The sequence below is a fragment of the Molothrus aeneus genome, chromosome 12 (assembly GCF_037042795.1).
Source record: "Molothrus aeneus isolate 106 chromosome 12, BPBGC_Maene_1.0, whole genome shotgun sequence".
NCBI classification, from domain to species: domain Eukaryota; kingdom Metazoa; phylum Chordata; class Aves; order Passeriformes; family Icteridae; genus Molothrus; species Molothrus aeneus.
The window spans coordinates 17417104-17434026 of record NC_089657.1 but is presented as its reverse complement, the minus strand read 5'-3'; the positions used below and the strand labels follow the sequence as shown (position 1 = coordinate 17434026).

Genomic DNA, 16923 nt, shown 5'->3' with positions numbered 1-16923 from the left:
CATCATTTGTTGAGAGCTGTTACTATGTCCACAGGGACATTTGAGTCAGGGCTCCAAGAATCATTGGCCTTATCCATATTTTCCTTCAGTGTTCCAGGCATCTGTTCCTTGTGTTGTTCATAGCATCTGCTTTACTGTGTTCATGGCTCATCCTCACATTTATCTGTTGTACTTGTAGAATATGGGCATTTTTTCCTCTGTAGATGATGAATTAATGCAATTAATTACAAGGTTGTGTTTCTATTTATTTTCCTTTTAAATTAATTAGGTTGTTAGAAATATCAATTTTGGGCAAAACAGTTAAAACATTTAAAATGTTTGTATTTGTGGAATTCCATAAGTTGCGATAGTGTATACACAGATTGGCTTATAGCTGAATAGTTCATACTCTTGCAGCAGTACTGGAAAATGATAGTGAAATCTCTTCAATGTGTATTTTTTTTTGTTAAAAGTAAAATATATTCCCCTTTCCTGCTTTTCATGTAGGAAATGTCTATGCTTATAGCTCACAATGATAAGGTTGGGCAACAAAGAAGGAAATGGATTTGTATTGTAAAAGTGGAATGTGAATATGTTACACTAAGGCAGAAAACGTGAACTGTAAAACATCTGTTTTCTCTAAAGGAGCTTCTGTCCTCAGCCACATAACTTTTATTACCAGAGTACTGAAGCAAAGTGTAAAAAATATTTGTCAGGAAAAAGCAAAATATATTCCCACTTTTTTGGGCTAAAGAAAGGAACATAAATAGTTAGATTAAACTACTTTTATTTCTCTTTCTTGTGATTTTTATAATAACTTGTGGTGGTTGGCACTTTACCTGAATTGTTCATGGCAATGCAGAGTTAAAACTCAGATCAAGCTTTGTTTCTGTATTTTTTGACTGTGTTGTAAACAAACTCATTAAGCTATTTCATTGTTAGGTTTTGCTGTTACTGATGAAATAAATAGCATGTTTAGCTCTTAGTTTATGAACCAATTTCCTGCTTTAAAAACACTGTATAGTTTGTCAGTAAGTACCAGAGCAAACATGAAGCAAGTCTGTTTTACACTGTCTCAAGGCAGTGGTAGTGAGGAGCAGAACCAGCACATTACCATGGTTCAGGATAGTGACAACACAGAACTGGTGTGGAATTGGTAATAAAGGTTAGTGTACAGTATCCTGTGTGCAGCAGTGCCCATAACAGAGGCTTTGGCAAGACAGAGAATAGAACAATGATGCATGATCCTTCTCTCTGTCCTGTCTTCAAATGTTCTTTCATTCTCCAGCTATTTCAGCTCAGCACTTTTGTCCCTACTGTGTTTCCTTTAATGGATCTCCTCCAAGGAACCCAATTACTGTCTGTGTCTTTTCTCAACACCATGTCTGAAACTGCTGCACCCACTGTGCCCTCGGGTACATGGGACACGTGAGCTTCATTTGGTGGCTCCTTCCCTTGCACTGGAGCAGATCCCAGGCCCTTGCTGTCAGTCCAACCCATAATTTTGTGGGTATCTTCTGTACCCCCTCAGCCATCTCTTTGCTGAGCCCTAGTGCGTTCCATGTTGTTGATATAGAAGCCAATCCTTACCTTGGGTGACCTTGCTCTAATCCTTTTCCAATCATCCCTGTGTAATTACACCAGCTACCTGAGGCTTGGGAAATCAATACTGCATTTAATGTCTGGGTGAGCCACAGATTTATGGCAGTGTCTTGGTGTTTCCTGTTTTCCATTTGTCTCTGGTTACTCTCTACATGTGAGTTTCCTTTTTGTGACTCCTGGATGCTGAGCCAGTTTTCACTGCACACCTATTGCTACTGGAGCACTTCTGAGTCCTGCTCCCTGAGTGGTGTTGGTGAGGTCACCCTTCATTAGTTTTAAAGTGGAACTAAGATCATCATTTCCATGCACATCACTTCTCATTTAAGTGATGCACTCCCCTGGCTCTTTTAGCATCCTGACAACTTTTGCAGCCATTCTCCAGCAACACTTAGCACTCATTGTTGGCATCTCACTTCTCAGCCTGGTTTTTCTATCTCTTGCTAGCATTTTAAATGGAATAAATTCCAGCACAGGCCCTCTGCAAAGTTCCCACCAGTGGGATTCCCTCCACAGCAAGAACTGACCATTTATTCTTAGGCTGTTTCTTATACTTTATTTGATCTTTGTTCGTGATGTTGCCTTTTAATCTGCGGCAATTTAATTTCCTTAAAAACCTTTAGGAATTTTTGTAGGCTGTTTGGACCAGGATCTCCCTTTTCCACATCCTTCATGATTCCCTCAGAGAACTCCAAGATATTTGGAAGGCAAAAACATCATGACTTTTACAGACAGCATCCCCTGTGTTCCCAGAGCAAATTTCACTCAGCTAGATATCCATTAATCCAGTCCTTTATTATAATTCTCACTTCTCTAAGGCTACCAAGTCTGTAGTTCTCTGTCCACTGTAAAAGCCTTTCTGGAATAAGCGTCCTATGTGTTACAGATTATATAATAGTATTAATTGAAAGAAAAGTAAGTTATAATAGTTCTGCTTGTAATACAAATTTCATGTTCTACCTGAATGAGTCAAGTGTAATAAGACAGCTCTGAAGTTTTAATAATTTCCAGTCTGACTTTGAGAAATGTATACAATGTCAATACTTTGACTTCTACTTTAAGACTAAAGCCAAGCTTTGTTTCATAAATGTCTTTAAAAAGCAAAAAGTTTGTGATAGAAGATGTAATATTCACTATAGCAGGATAGTGTTCTTTTATTTTTAAAGCTGAGCAAGCCTTTCAAAAAAGCCTCTTATTTTAGATTTGCATTTTGTGCACCATTCACTTAAAATCTGAAATAGTTGAAAGGTTAATATACTACATTTTTGTGTGTATGTATTAATAAAGCAATAAAGTTAGAGATATATCTAAATTCTTGTATATAGTGTACATAAATGATATTGAGTACTTAAGGAATGAATACATATATATGTTCCTTTTTCAGAAACCCGGAGGTGTTTGAGGGTGATAAACATTAATAATTTTTTTTTTAAAGTAGACATTCTGTAGTGCTGTAGATTTGTGAGGTGACCATAAAATAGTTTGCTCTGAATACTGGATCTGCTCAGAGTGCAGATAAGAAAAAGTGGAAGGAGAGAGGAGCAGATTTCTCAAGTTAGTTGGCTGAAGAGCCACAAATTAATAACAATAGAATAAATTTTGTACCCACAAATTCTTACAACCAGCTGTCCTTAAAGTCTATATATATTCTTAAAGTTTATATTCATAGCTTTACAATAAGTCTTTCTCTTAAAAAGAAGTAATTAAGTATTTTCATTTTCTTAATATTTCAGTTGATACATCAGAAACCATAAATATGAATATGGGCCTAAAAAAAAAACCCTGAAATTCTAAGAGAAAAAAATGAAAACTGCCTAGCTTCTCAAATTCTAATAGAAATCTGATTACATTGTGCATTAAGTGTAGGACAACTACATAAAATTATCAAAGTTGGTAGTATGATGTATGGATCTATCACTTGCAAAAATTTCATTTTGAAAATAGGGATTTTTTTTTCCTCACAGCTAGCAAAGCTCTATCAGGGAAAAAGTGCTGAAAAATAAAGTGATAAAAAAGGCAGTAAAATGCTCTATAGTGTTATCTTTCCCTGTAGTTATCTGGATCTGTTTCTAGGCATAAGATATAACAAAAATTTGCATAGCTCAAAGTTTTCTTCAGATTACTTAAAGCAATGTTGATTGTAATTTGAAGCAGAACACAGCTAATTGGTATTAGCTGTGCAGAGGGATAGATTAATAGTGAAATTAATAGTTAAAAAAGCCTGCAGTGCTTTTCTTTGTAACTGTCCTACTTGATGAATAATTCTAAATGCAAAGATTACATTATATTTCTATGTGTCTTCTAAAATAACATGGGCTGAAGCATAGGGAAAATCTAAATGCTAATGGTTCAGTTGTGTTAAAGCACATGCTTTTCCCTAGATCCCAGCAGCTTGGTGAAAGATTATTTATTGCCTGTGTTAGTAATAAGCTGAAATCTCCTTTGAAAGACTGTGATAGTTAAAGGACATCCAAAGAAGTGAGTGTTGGAATATAGCTTGGCAAGATACTTGAAACATAATATGGGGAAGGTTTGAAGCTCCATATTTGTGATGTCTTCATCCAGTTGGAAATTGAAAGAAGAAATATCTGTATTTCTGGGAGATGTGGAGGAACCTTGTGGAAGTATTTTGTAATCTCTTGTCCTTCTCTCTAGTGCATCTCTTTGCTACTGCTGTCAGCAGTAGGATGTAGAGCTGGATGGATTTTTGGCCTTAATCACTTGTTCCTATTGAATTATGACACTGATTATATTTTAGTCATTTTGCAATTGGATCACTTTAGAACAGAATTTCAAGTCAATTTTCTTTCACTTTGGCTGCTCACCCAAAGCTGATCCCATCATCAACCCAGGTTATGTGTCAGACCTTTATCTAATGCACAGGTGAGTGCTCTTTGTTCCTAGTATTGTTTTTTACTACACCAATAATAGGACATTTACCTACTTTAAACTCCTATCTCTTCTTTATAGATTCACCTTGAATATCCCAAACTGCCCACTTGTCCTAGGATAGATCTGAATAACCCAGACTAATGAGAAGTTTCTGTATATACTTATTAACAGTGATTGCTTCAGTGATAGTAAGGATGAAAATAGCTGTCCTCTGCTTCATGATCTTCTTCAGTTCCTTGATTGAGCGTTTCATGATTGTCTTCTGCTTCCTGGAATTCCTCTGGTGTCAGAAACCGCCGGAACACCGGTGTTCTGAGCTGGCTTGGCCTGCTGACAGTGACATTCTGCTCTCCATAATAAATGGTTCTGATGAGGGGGAAGCAGAAGAAGGCGTAGGTGCTGATGGGGCTTGTGAGCTTGTTCTGGTCCACCCGTATGTAGGTTAACTGCTTGATGTTCAGTGGGTCCAGAGTGGGGCACATCACAGTAACGTTGATGTCTGTAAGAGAGTGAAAAATATGAATTAAACTGCAGAAAGTGGTCATGTTTTTGACCTATTGCAAAAGTGAAACTTATGTTTTGAAATTTAAAATGGAAAATGTTTTTGTGGGGCACAGTAATATAACCCTTCTCTACAGTTTAAATCAGTTTTGTAACTGACAATGGTACCAGTGTGGGGGCTTGCAAAATATAAGGTTGTGAGGTAAGGGATTTGTAATTACTGCTTTATGAGAATGAAATATTTTCATCATTCCTTTTTTCTGTATGTTTTTATCAGTTGCTGAAGCAGAAGCAATTTTCAAAAAAAAATTAGCTGTTACATGAAAAACTGGTATTAACTTTTACAAAGAACTGTGAATTAGAGGAAAGCTTCAAAAATTAAATCCTCTCTAATTTCAAATTGGTCTCAAATGACTGAGGATGTGTTTATATTGCATCCCAAAGAATATAGGATGATATTCTCCCCACACTCCTCCCATGACCAATGCCAAAATCCACTAAGTTTATTGCTTTTTACCAAGTTTAACCATCAACCTACTTTCAATTTCATTGTCTTCAATGTACAAATGCTGCAAACTTCTTGGAATATAGAACACTTGTTTCAATTTGTTATGTCCAAGATTAAGTTCTAGAAGGTTGGGTAGATTAAAGGTGTTGTGTGGAATATCCTGCAGGTTATTGTGGGACATTCTTAGAGCAATGATGTGGGGAAGTCTGTGGAAATAGTTTTCTGGAATATGAGAAATGGAGTTATTTTCAAGAGAAAGATGCCGAAGTGATGGTGGCAGGTCAGGGGGCATTGTCTGTAATTTGTTGTTGCATAAGTTGAGCTGCATTAAATTTTTCATGTTTGAGAAGGGTTTTTCTTTGAATACTGAGTCATCAAGTAAGTTATTGCAAAGGTCAAGCGTGGTCATGTTGAGCAATCCTTCCAATGCATTTGCAGGTAACCGGGAAATGTTATTGAAACCAAGGAGGAGTCTCTCTAGAGAGCTGGGCAGAGGGAATGGAAATTCTTCTAATTCATTATGTTGTAAATGAAGTTGCACTAGGTGTGAAAGTTTGGCAAAAACACCATGGTCAATCATATGGAATTTGATATTGTTGTAGCTGAGGTTAATTTCCCTTATGAAGGTAACATTAGTGAATGGTCCTGCAGGCACAGCTTCAATGTTGTTGTTTTGCAGGTAAAGTTGTTGGACATGACTGGGGATGTTTGGTATTGTTTTGAGTTTCCTGTGATCACAGTACATGGATAAGGGAAAAGCTGGTGGACAGAAGCATTCCTTGGCACACTCAACTGGGAAAGGAAAACGAGCTTCAACTTGAGCATCTGGGTTAAAATAATATGGAACTTGATGATCTGGCTCCCCACCATATTCATCCTCAAAATCATAGTCTTCATACTGACAAAAGACCAAAGCAGCCCAGAGGAGGTGGAGGATCAATAGGTGGCTCAGAATCCCCATATTTAAATTGATATGTTGTGACCTGTTGATGAGAAGAAACATGAAATTTTAGATAGTTATAAAGCAAATAGCACAGCAGTTTTAAGTAGCTGCAGCATCTAATGAAGTAAGTAGAATAATGTCTTTTTTTGGCGACACTGTCTATGACATTACTAGGAAACCCAAGTTCTGATCTGTACCTTCCACATAAAAAATATCATGTCCTTGAAGTAAACAGAGGTTTTCTGGTCTGACTTCAGGCAAGTCTGAAGTCAGGTGTCCACCTGTGCTTGGTACTGAAGGGTACCATAACAGGATTGTTTCTATAAAAAGAACATTGAAATAGATTACTTGGAAATATTGTATGTTACGTAAAGTAGAAAGCTATGTGGCTTTGCAAATTGTATGTTCTGTGGCATTTTGTGTTGTTTTTCTATTTTCCACAAAACATGACTGACTTAGTACTGTGTGTGATTTTTCTGTTCCATCATTTATTTAAAGCCAATGCAATTCAACCATCGTGCACTGCACATGCTATAAATCTTTAGTGGTATAAAACTTTAGTGGTAAGTTTTCTTTGTAGTCTTCTTCTGCTTCTGTAATCATATGTTCTTTATAGATGTGAACTAATTTACTTCCCAAATACCCTTCTGAGGTGAAATCCTGATGTTGTGAAAGGCAAATAATTTTGCAGGTCAAATTTCTGTTGCTCAAAGCCAGTGTAACCTTTTAGAGTGCTTTATGCAGTCAAAGGAGCCATGTTATTTGGCAGAATGAGAGCTGTGAATCATGTCAAGCTGCTCAATTTAAGCAGCAGTGAGTCAAAATGTTACATTGCAAGTCAAACCACAGAAGTCATGGAAAAATTTAAGAGACTTTGCTCAGTATACCCTGAAGCAGAGAGAGAAAAGCAGTTATTCTCCTTTTTGTTTTTCATATATGTTTTGTACCCAAGGGACTCTTTGTCAGTATTTGTTTACTGAACACTCTCAGTAACAAAGGAGAGGAGACAAGTAGTCATTTCTGGTGGTTACCTAATGGGTGATGTATTCTATCAACTGAGTAGCACAGAGAGAAGCCTAAGAAGAGAAGTAGTAACAAACAATTGGAATTTGCTGCATCCTTGCAATTGTGCTGTGTGCCACAGCCTGTGTGTGCCAGTGGCTGGGTGCCACCATGGGGCATTGCCTAACCTGCACATGTAACTTTGCATTTCAGTGCAGTCCAGTTTCATAACTGATGAAAACCTCAAACCAGGTTTGACTGGAGTCAGGAACTGCTCTCCACGTAGGTCCTTTGCAAAGTCAGGGACTCCATATCCCTGCAGCAGTGTGGGATGTCTGAGCTAATTAAGCAATTAGCAGAGACACAGAGCAGCTTGCACCACAGTGCTGCATAAATGCACTGCCTTGGGGTGAGAAGGAGTTCTGTGCTTCAGGAGGAATTTGCTGGGTTTCACATTTCAGGCAGTGTATATCAAAACATCTTCTAATCAGTCCAGTTGGTGTCTATCTAAAATCTGTTTCTAACTCCCACAGCTGCCTTCTGGTTTTGTGGAACAGATCCCAGTCTGTCCCCCTTGCCTATTTCATCTTCTTTTCTTCCTTTTGAGTCCTCCCTCTTCAGTTGCAGTCTAGAACTTGAGCTTCACCTTCTAGTTCTATTCTCTCATGTCACAAAACTTCCAATTAATAATTTTTATTCTTGGTGCCACAGTTGTCCTTGGAAACCAGGAGGGAAAACTCAGTTAAGTCTTCTCACTCTGAGGAATAAGGCCATTGTGGGATTGATCTACTTGCCATGTGGACAATGTGAAAAGAGCTCCCATTGTGTCAGATGAAATGACAAATAAGAAGTAATATGTACCAAGGTCTCCCACAGGTTAAATGGAGAGGGTGGAGCTGGTTTAGGGAGACATTTTGATACTTTGGCTGTACCTGAGTATCTTACTGGCAGAATAGTAACTGTCCTGCCAGGCTTGCAGGTGGTGTCTCAGAGCACTGAGACACTGACACCTCTTCATGAAATATTTCTAAGAATTTAACTAGCTTTAAAACACTCAGGTGAAACTTGATAACAGGAAATGCAGGGCAGATGCACACAATATGATAAAACATAATTACAAAGTTGAAAAACAATAGAAAATCTTAGAAACTTGATTCTTTACCATCTGTAATCAAGTCAGAGCTCAGTAATTGTATTTTCAAGCAGAAAGCTAAATATTATAAAACATGCATGAATCACTCTTCACTGAAAAATAACACAATCAGTTCATTTTATTCCTGCTTACCAAGAAAACTTACTCTTTGGATGTCTTAGAAGTTCAAGTTGTAGAGGGCAGCAAGTTCTTGTGCTGGTGAAATCATCTAAGACATAGCCTACCCCAGCTGGAAGAACAAAAGGTCTGTCTAAGCCATATTTTGTGGGAAGGAGCCTTGTGGGAAGGCAACACAAAATAACAGCCTTGTGGCCCCTCTTCTGATTTGCCAGTAAAATTAAAAAAACTGCTTTGTGCCACATCATCACTTGCTGTAGATGCTGTGTCATAAGGCTGTGAAGCAATTTCTCATTTTGTTCAAATCCCTTCAATGTAATTGGCAGGATTCTTTCAGTTACTAACTCCCATTAAAAAAAAAAAAGAGAATAAGGCTTCAAAAATGATTACAGAGGTTATTAGTTCATTGTGCGGGTTCAGCTGCAGTGATTCAGTTCTGTGAAGGGTTTGTCCTCTGAGGATGAAGTTAAGAAACAGTAAAAAAATTAACCTTACCAAAATCAAGGGGAAGCATGTGCTGTAAATAAGCTCTTAGAAACATCTTCCTTATTTTGCCCTCACAATGTCTATATCCTGTCTGCTTCCTGCAAAGGATTTGTTCTATACAGTGCTGGTGGTGTGGTGGTGTTCAAGTAGGACATTCACAGTAACTTTCCAACATCTTTTTTGCTAAGTTGCATAGAGAGAGCATAAATCTTGTGCAAAGGGTAATTAGGACATGAAACATAAACTATTTTACTCAAGACAAATATTTATCTTAGGTTTTAGGAGGAATTAAAGAAAGAAGGTACAGTTATCTGCCTTTGCTGCTGTATGATACTTAAATACCTGCGATATATGAAAAAAATGGAGGAAATGGAAAGTTTTTTTGTGTGTGAAATGGTTTAAGTGTATGATTTATCCAAAGCATTTAATTATGCTTTTGGCTTAGTAAAAGAATTACTTTATTTCAAAATCTGTTCACAAGGAAGAATCTGGTTCTTAAAAATTCTTCTTAAAAAGTGCCTTAGGAGTATCATAACTTTTTTAAAAATGCAGTGGTAAGTTTACGTTTTTTTGTCTTTGAGCTTCATGGAGCTGATGATTTGCTCAGCCTTTTCAAGTTTCTTCTCTAACATTGAAGACAAGAATACATATAAGAAGATAATTCATATGTAATTCTAACATGCAGAAAAGCACCAGATGTCATGACCAAAATGATATTGTAGGAGTTGGCAAAACTGGAAATAAACTAGAGCAGTCATGGTAGGGAATGCAAAATACAAGGGAGAGGCTGAAAGAGAGAAATTAAAACTCCATAGTCCTTGAGTAATGGTGCCACAAATGGTTGAATAGCTCCATTGTACCAGTAATTTTTTTATTTTAATAATTAATAGTATACATACACAGTGAGAGATGAAAAAAGCCCCACCAAGTTTTTTATGACCAGTTAGTAAAATGTAACAGGCTTCTACAAAGTTTGGGGTTTTTTAAGCACAAGACAAAGAACAGGGCACATATTTTTGGAAGCTTTGTTCTAGTAACAGTTATAAGCAAAACATACATAAAACTATTTGATCCAAAGATAAAAATTAGAGTTCTAATTTCATACCTGATATTTTTTATTGTTTTCTACTACTGATTGTGTCCCAAAGTCTCTTAAGCTCTTAGGAGATCTAAAATCTCATGGTGAATTTAAAAATCCATGGTGGCAGGACAGAAGAGTCTGTCCTTTGAAAAATTGTGGTAAAGCTCTTGATTTGAAGCACATTGAGCTTCAGAGGCTGATGCAGCTCTAGCCATGGAATATATTAAGACTCAGTTCCTGTTTTGTGGCAAGAGCTGTTTTGGAGACAAACAAGTCTATACTTTGTGATCTTGGTCAAATGGTGTGGTTTGATCCTCATTTTCATTTGTGGTGTGGCAGGAATTTCCTTACAAGGCAGATAATGAGGGGATTAAATTTAGCATCCTTCATGTAAGACTTCTTGTTTCAAATGCTGTAAAAATTTATTGAATTTTCAGCATGTTTTGTTTTTTAGTTTTAAGACTTGGAAGGAATTATTCTTAATGTTGATTTGTAATTTTTTTTCATCATTTTATTTATGCAGTTGTGATGCAAAGTGGGATGTATGGCAAGCTAGAAGTCTGAGTCGGCTTCAAGCTGATTTATTTTCTTTAGCTAAACTTGGATGGATCCTTTTCATCAATTAAAATCTTTGCAATTTCACCATCTCCATTAACTGCATTCAACTTATTAACTTGACAGCTTTTCCAGTTTTATTTCTGAGCTGAAGATACAAGAAAGGCTATTCTATTATTTTATTAATTTAAGGGATTTTAGATAGTTGAATATGGTCTACTGAAGACATTTAAAATTTCCAAATTCTAGTCAAAATGTTCTTGGGATAAAGTAGAAAAGATCACCAGTGGTCTTGAGATGAATGGCCCTGATAATAAGAAGGTATAAATTACTTTCAATTATTGGGCCTTTTTCTTATATTGACTGTCTGACTGTAAAAAATTCTTAGGTTTCTTTGTGTTTGGTGGGTTTTCCTTGGTAAGTTCTTTTTTCCTTTCCCTCCAAAATTTATAATGGTCCTTATAAAGTATAAAAGAAAAAAAAAAGTGCATTTTGTTTATAGAGGGTTTAGGGAACTCAAATGAAGCCAAGCTAGGGAAGTTAGACCTGAGGACTGTGTTGGAAACATGATCTTAATAGAATTGCAAAAGTCTGGCCCTGCTATCAGATGTCTGAAAAGGCCTCAAGCTCAAAATTTAACAATCCTCAGTTGACAACTTGGAAGGGATTCTGTGGTTTAGATAAGAATTGGTGATGTTTGTTCCTGTGAGTGAGGGCACAGTAAAGAAGGGAGTGCACAGTCAGATATAAGAAGGACCTGGGAAGGCTGTAATTTGGTTCCTTGCCAAGCCTGTGGGTAGGAAACAGCTGGAGCCAATGTCACTGAGGCTGGGCTGCATTTCAGAGTCCCACTGTAGACACAGAAGCTCTTGGCATCCCAATTTTCAGGCCTTGACTGGCAGCCCAGCACTGCTGTCAGCAGCCACCTGCAGCCTCTGGGAATCCCAGAGGTGTTTTTTACCTGGGCTTGCCTTTGGCAGAGCTGACTGAACATTGGGGCTGTAGTGGCTGCTGGATTTGTTTACCCTGTGCCACTGACTGCAGTGTAGAGCTCAGGAAATGGAGATGCTGAAGGTGTTGTTCTTGCAGAGCCTCCAGCCTAGCCCAAGCCCTCCCAGGTTTGGTGCTGTTCTGCTCTTGATGGAATGGAAATTCCAGGAGAGTGTCCCTGTGGGAACGTGTGTTTTTAAAGGTTATGGAAAAGGGGCCATCAAATCACATCAACAGAGCTGAGACAAGGCCTAATCTGTTTAAAAAAGCAAAGGAGGACAGAGCTGTGCCCTGTGTGGTGCTTTCTGTTGCCTCTGACCCGAACCTTGTTGTGTGGTCCCTACTTATTTCCCATTTAGTAGGTGGTATTATGAGATCCAAACTCTGGCAATCCACATCTTGTGCAGCCTGTTTTCAATGTTTTACTTTGTTTTGCTAAGAGCTCCTGGGAAGAACATGTTGAGCAACTTAAAACAGTCGAGCTTATTGACCTTGTAGCATGGGAATTAATTATAATCTCATAGGAAATTATTGAGTAACTTCTACTAACGAACAGTGATACACTGAATTTTAGGGCTGAATTCACTAGAAGCATCTCTGCATCTAGAAGCAATACATTAGGAAGCTCATTAGAGATTGGTCACACTTGTGCATGAACATGTGCAAGGAACAATTGGTACTGCAGAAGCAAAGTGTCAAATTTCCTGGCCTGTTCAAATTTATAATATGTGAGGCTTTTTGTATGACAATATCAATTTATGGTAGTGGATAGATGACTTTGAAGGACTGACAGAAGAGGAGTAATGTAACATTTTTCTGAATATATTGCTGTGTTAGAAATCTTAGAAGGATTTAATAGTGTATTGGGAGAGGTTATGGTTTTTGGAAATAGATGGATTTTACTTTCTACAGAAGAGGCATCTAAATAGGGTTGTAGTGTACTCATCATGTTTCTACTGACACAGTAACAAGTAGTTATAAACAATTTACACTGGAATAATAAAACAAGTTGAAAATTGATGTAAGCAATATTATGTGTAGCAAATAGTGTCTGCTTACTCTAAAATACCCTGAACTTTATGAAATTATAAATCTCTGCTGAGGAGAGTCACTCTTGTCAGCTGACACTTGTTTTTAGAAATTGAGTAGCTTGTTTAATAAATATGCTTTCTGTTATCCTCTGTATTTTTATACAGCCTGCTTTGGTTGTTCCAAGATGACTTTGGGCTGTGTTTTCCTCCCATGTGGAGTTCTGGGAATAGTTGTCTGGTTTTGCAACCACTGTTTACTGGTGCAGGTATATTCATTTTCTTGAGGCAGTATTAGCAGTTGGACCTCAAACTTTAACAGATCTTTAGTTTGCCTGATTTGTGTCTTACATAAAATGATATCAATGATCACAGTATATGACAGATGTCTTGCACTCACTAATAAACATTGTAAATAAAAGAACAGCATGTTCTGGAAGGGAAGAAAGTGAGGAAGGTAATGGAGCTGAGTGTCTATTCCAAAGCAGGCACTTTTTATTTATTTTGAGCAGAACTGGTGACTTAGTGCCCTAAACTGGTAGATGTCTACAAGAGATCATGTGAATTCTACCATAATAATTTATATTAATAGCTTATTCATTAACTTGTTTCATTCATTTATGGCTAAGGACTTCCTGCAATTTTGGTTAAAGAGTTAGAAAATGTGCTTGCAACTTCAGATTGTTCTCAGGTTTGTATCCAATCTGAAAATCATATGTTTATAAGGTTTTTTTAGGCACCTCCAGGCAAGGATAAAGGGTAGTTGTCTAAGTTATTTGCCAAAGCATTCCTGAATGATCATGAGTAGGAAAATGTTTTGCATTAGCAGAAATTTTCCCCTTGTACGTGATGGAAAGTGCTTCCTATTTACTCTTTGGAGTGTGTTGAAGAGAGATGGTCTTTGATTTTACAATGACTACAGAATGTGATTCTTTTCTTAAATACCTATTGCTCTAGAAATATTCAAACAAATACAACTGTCCAGCCTGGTGGTGCAGAGGATTCTGCCAGGCAGCTGCTCAGCTCTGTCCTATAGTCTGGAAACTGAACATCAGCCTTAAAATGGTTCTTAATTTTTATTATCCCTTCTTTCTTAAAGAGAATAAATCCTCTCCTTTTAGCACAAAGCTTATGGTGCTGGCACCACATTGCCTTTATGGCCTGCAGTGCAGTTCTTATGCAGCCAGAATCTGTGACTTGGAAGCTTTCACTGAAACACCAGGTGTTATTACACATCATTCTGTACCCTGGCATATTGTCTTATAAGGAAAGATAAAATCTCTCTACCCTTGATTTCCTTTGGTTACTCTCCATTTTGTTTGGGCTTTCTTTAATATTAATGGTCCTTTGGAAGCAATGCTTGTGCTTCACACATGAAGTAAATATGTCTTTTGATATATGGAAGTTAAGCAAATCAAAAGAGTTTCTCTGTGGTTGGAATAATTTGTGAGTCACAGCTCCTCCTTGGCAGAGCTCTTGGGGATCTTATTTTGATCCAGTCACTCTGGCTGGAAGTTGTTTCTTCTATTACCTGTCATGGGATCCTTATTGTGAAGGCTTGAGCAAGGCTCACACTTAAACCAGCACTCAGAGAATCACAGAATGATGAAAGCCCATCCAGTTCCAGCCCCTGCCATGGGCAGGGTCCATCCACTGTCCCAGGCTGCTTCAAGCCTTGTGCAACCTGGCCTTGGCTACTGCCAGGGATGGGGCAGCCACAGCTGCTCTTTCCATTTCATTAAGGAGGAAAAGTTGATCTGGACATTACAGACTTTCCATAGTAATTTGGCAAGTGTGTCCTTGTTCTGTCTTGCTTCCAGCACCTTCTCTTGCCTTGTCCTATTGCTTTTTGAAGAGTGGAGTAAATGCCTAAAGCTGTTTGTAGCCAAAATATAAGCATCCATAATGTTTTTGTTCTAAAAAAATCAATTATTAAAAAATATTAACTGGGTCTTTGTAAGGGAATGGCATGAAATCAGTGCTTTGAGTGATTAAACTTTACCAGAACTGAGCTGATAGTAGTAGCTCCCTTTAAAAATGTCACTTTTAATGCAAGTCAGCTGTCCAGATCTCCCTTCACATCTTTGCCAAACACTTGGCTTCATGCTGAAACTTCTAAATGAGTCTGTGTGTTGTGAAAGCAGCCCCAGAATGGGGACTGGGGTAGTTGTTTTGAACTGCTGCTGACTGAGCTAGATACTGGGTTTAGCCATGGTGAGATGTTTGAGGGGAGAGGTGCCTTTTAGAAAGACACAGCAGTGCCTTTACAAAGCAGCTGCACATCTGACAGATGTGTTTTCCATGCTCACATTTTCTCCTCTTCTCAGGTTCCTGTGCATTCTGATTTTGGGAGGGAACTATTCAAGTGGGAAGCATACATTACCCTTTCTGTCCCAAGCACAAGGCACTAGAAGCAGTATGAATCCATAAAACACAGGGTTGCTAAGGCAAAGCATTCCTGAAACAGGAGTAATGAAATATTGCCTTACACATGTGTGCTCCAATGGAACGCTCTCAAGGAAAACAGCACCAAGAGTTGTAGTTAGTTTATGGTAAGAAACATTTTATATTTTTAAAATCCTCACTTTGTTTGTGACTTGAGCATAAATAATGATAAAGGGCTTTTATAAAGGGTGACTACTTTTTTTCTTCCATCTATTAGAGGGAAGCAATAAGAAGGATATTGAAGATTGGGTTTAGATCAGGCTTAGTTTCTACTTTTCTGAAATAAAAGATTGTGGGTTTATAAATGCTAATTGTTAACTGTGGTCCTGACAGGGGAAACAAGGGATCTCTTGGCATCCTGGTTAAGAAAGTGGTTTTGGGGTCTGGTGTGATGATGGTGGGGTGAGGTTTGAAGTGTTTTCTTCCGTATGGCATCACAACAGATTTTATCTTCATATCAGACATCTCAAATTTACAGGCCACTGTACAGGAGCATAGTTTGTCAGAGAGATCATGAACTGCCCAGGTTAGGTAGGTAAATAGCTCCTAAAAGTACCCTGATTCTGTCATCTCAAAATTCATCCTATTACATGATGCTCCTGCTGGTTCCTATTAAAGGACAGCATTATGCAGCCAGGGACTATGGGGGTAAAATATTCTACTTTTCTACTGACATTTAGTTTTGCTGTTTTTCTGAAAGTTATCTGGCTTTCTTTTTCTTTGTTAGTAATTTTTTTAATGGAGTTAAGTCAAAAGGCTTTTTCCTTGTAAAATCTAGTATCTGAGGAAATATAAGACACCAGTAATATTAATTTACAGGAGGGTGGCATCTAAACAGAAACCGAATGTATTAGCTTAAACTATAAGTGAAAAATATGCATTCCAAAAAACCAAGTAAGCTTTCCTGAAGTTATTAATTTCTATAATGAATTATTAATTTCTATAGTTAATTCAATCACTGAATTTTTTCTTAAGCAAGTAATAATTAAGCTGCATCACAGTATTGCTGCTGGAGAAATGAGTATAGACATTTGCTTTTATTATTCTTGCAGAATACTAGATGATTCTGTAACTTCCTGAATCTGGACATCTTCTTATGAGATTAATACAAAAGTGGTTTCTTCATGCTAAAAATTAGGCCCTTTTTACCAGCTTGTGATTCCTTCATTCAGTTTGTTCCTTGTTTTGCCCTGGAGAATAGAAAGAGGATAAGATAGAACTGACAGAAGGATAAAAATGGTGACTGGATGTTCTTGGTGGCCTAAATAAGATACAAATTTTGGTAAAATACTATCTTTAAGAATGGCAGGCCAGTTTTTTGGGGTTTTTTTCCACAAATGAGTTAAAGTGTTCGGTGAAGAGTGTTTCTGGAAGACAAATATTTTCATTGGTCTTTATGTTTAAACAGCTTTTGGAAATAACACCAGCTGAAGAATTAAGAGGCAAGTCCATACTTGTGTCTGTGACTTGCTCCCTCTCTGTCCCTCTGGAAATTTTCCATCCGCTGGCAGCCTGACAGCTCAAGATTTTTTCCATTCTTAGCAGAGCCTGTAACACTGTAATAGTTCTTGCAAATGTAATTGTGAGGAGAAACTGTTGATTTCAGTCTTTCTGCCTGATTCTGATAGAAACCTTTGTGCAGGT

General features: G+C 37.6%; 2 protein-coding genes across 2 annotated transcripts in view; one reads left to right on the top strand and one right to left on the bottom strand.

Annotated features, from left to right (window-relative positions):
• Positions 1-16923, top strand: part of CENPP (centromere protein P) — a 115587-nt gene that overhangs the window by 30247 nt on the left and 68417 nt on the right. The window lies entirely within an intron of this gene.
• OMD (osteomodulin) lies at positions 4650-8942 on the bottom strand. The gene is made up of 3 exons (XM_066558369.1): positions 8710-8942; positions 5510-6462; positions 4650-4969 (listed from the first exon to the last, which is right to left on the bottom strand). The coding sequence occupies exons 1-3, from the start codon at positions 8940-8942 to the stop codon at positions 4650-4652; spliced, it is 1506 nt and encodes a 501-aa protein (XP_066414466.1).

Excerpts from the sequence above, each read along its gene's own strand:
- OMD (XM_066558369.1), bottom strand. The coding sequence starts at position 8,942 with ATGATGTGGCACAAAGCAGTTTTTTTAATTTTACTGGCAAATCAGAAG. Across the intron at positions 6,463-8,709 it reads CCAAAGAGTAAGTTTTCTTG|GTCACAACATATCAATTTAA; the intron begins GTAAGCAGGAAT and ends TCTCATCAACAG. Across the intron at positions 4,970-5,509 it reads TGAAGACAATGAAATTGAAA|ACATCAACGTTACTGTGATG; the intron begins GTAGGTTGATGG and ends ACTCTCTTACAG.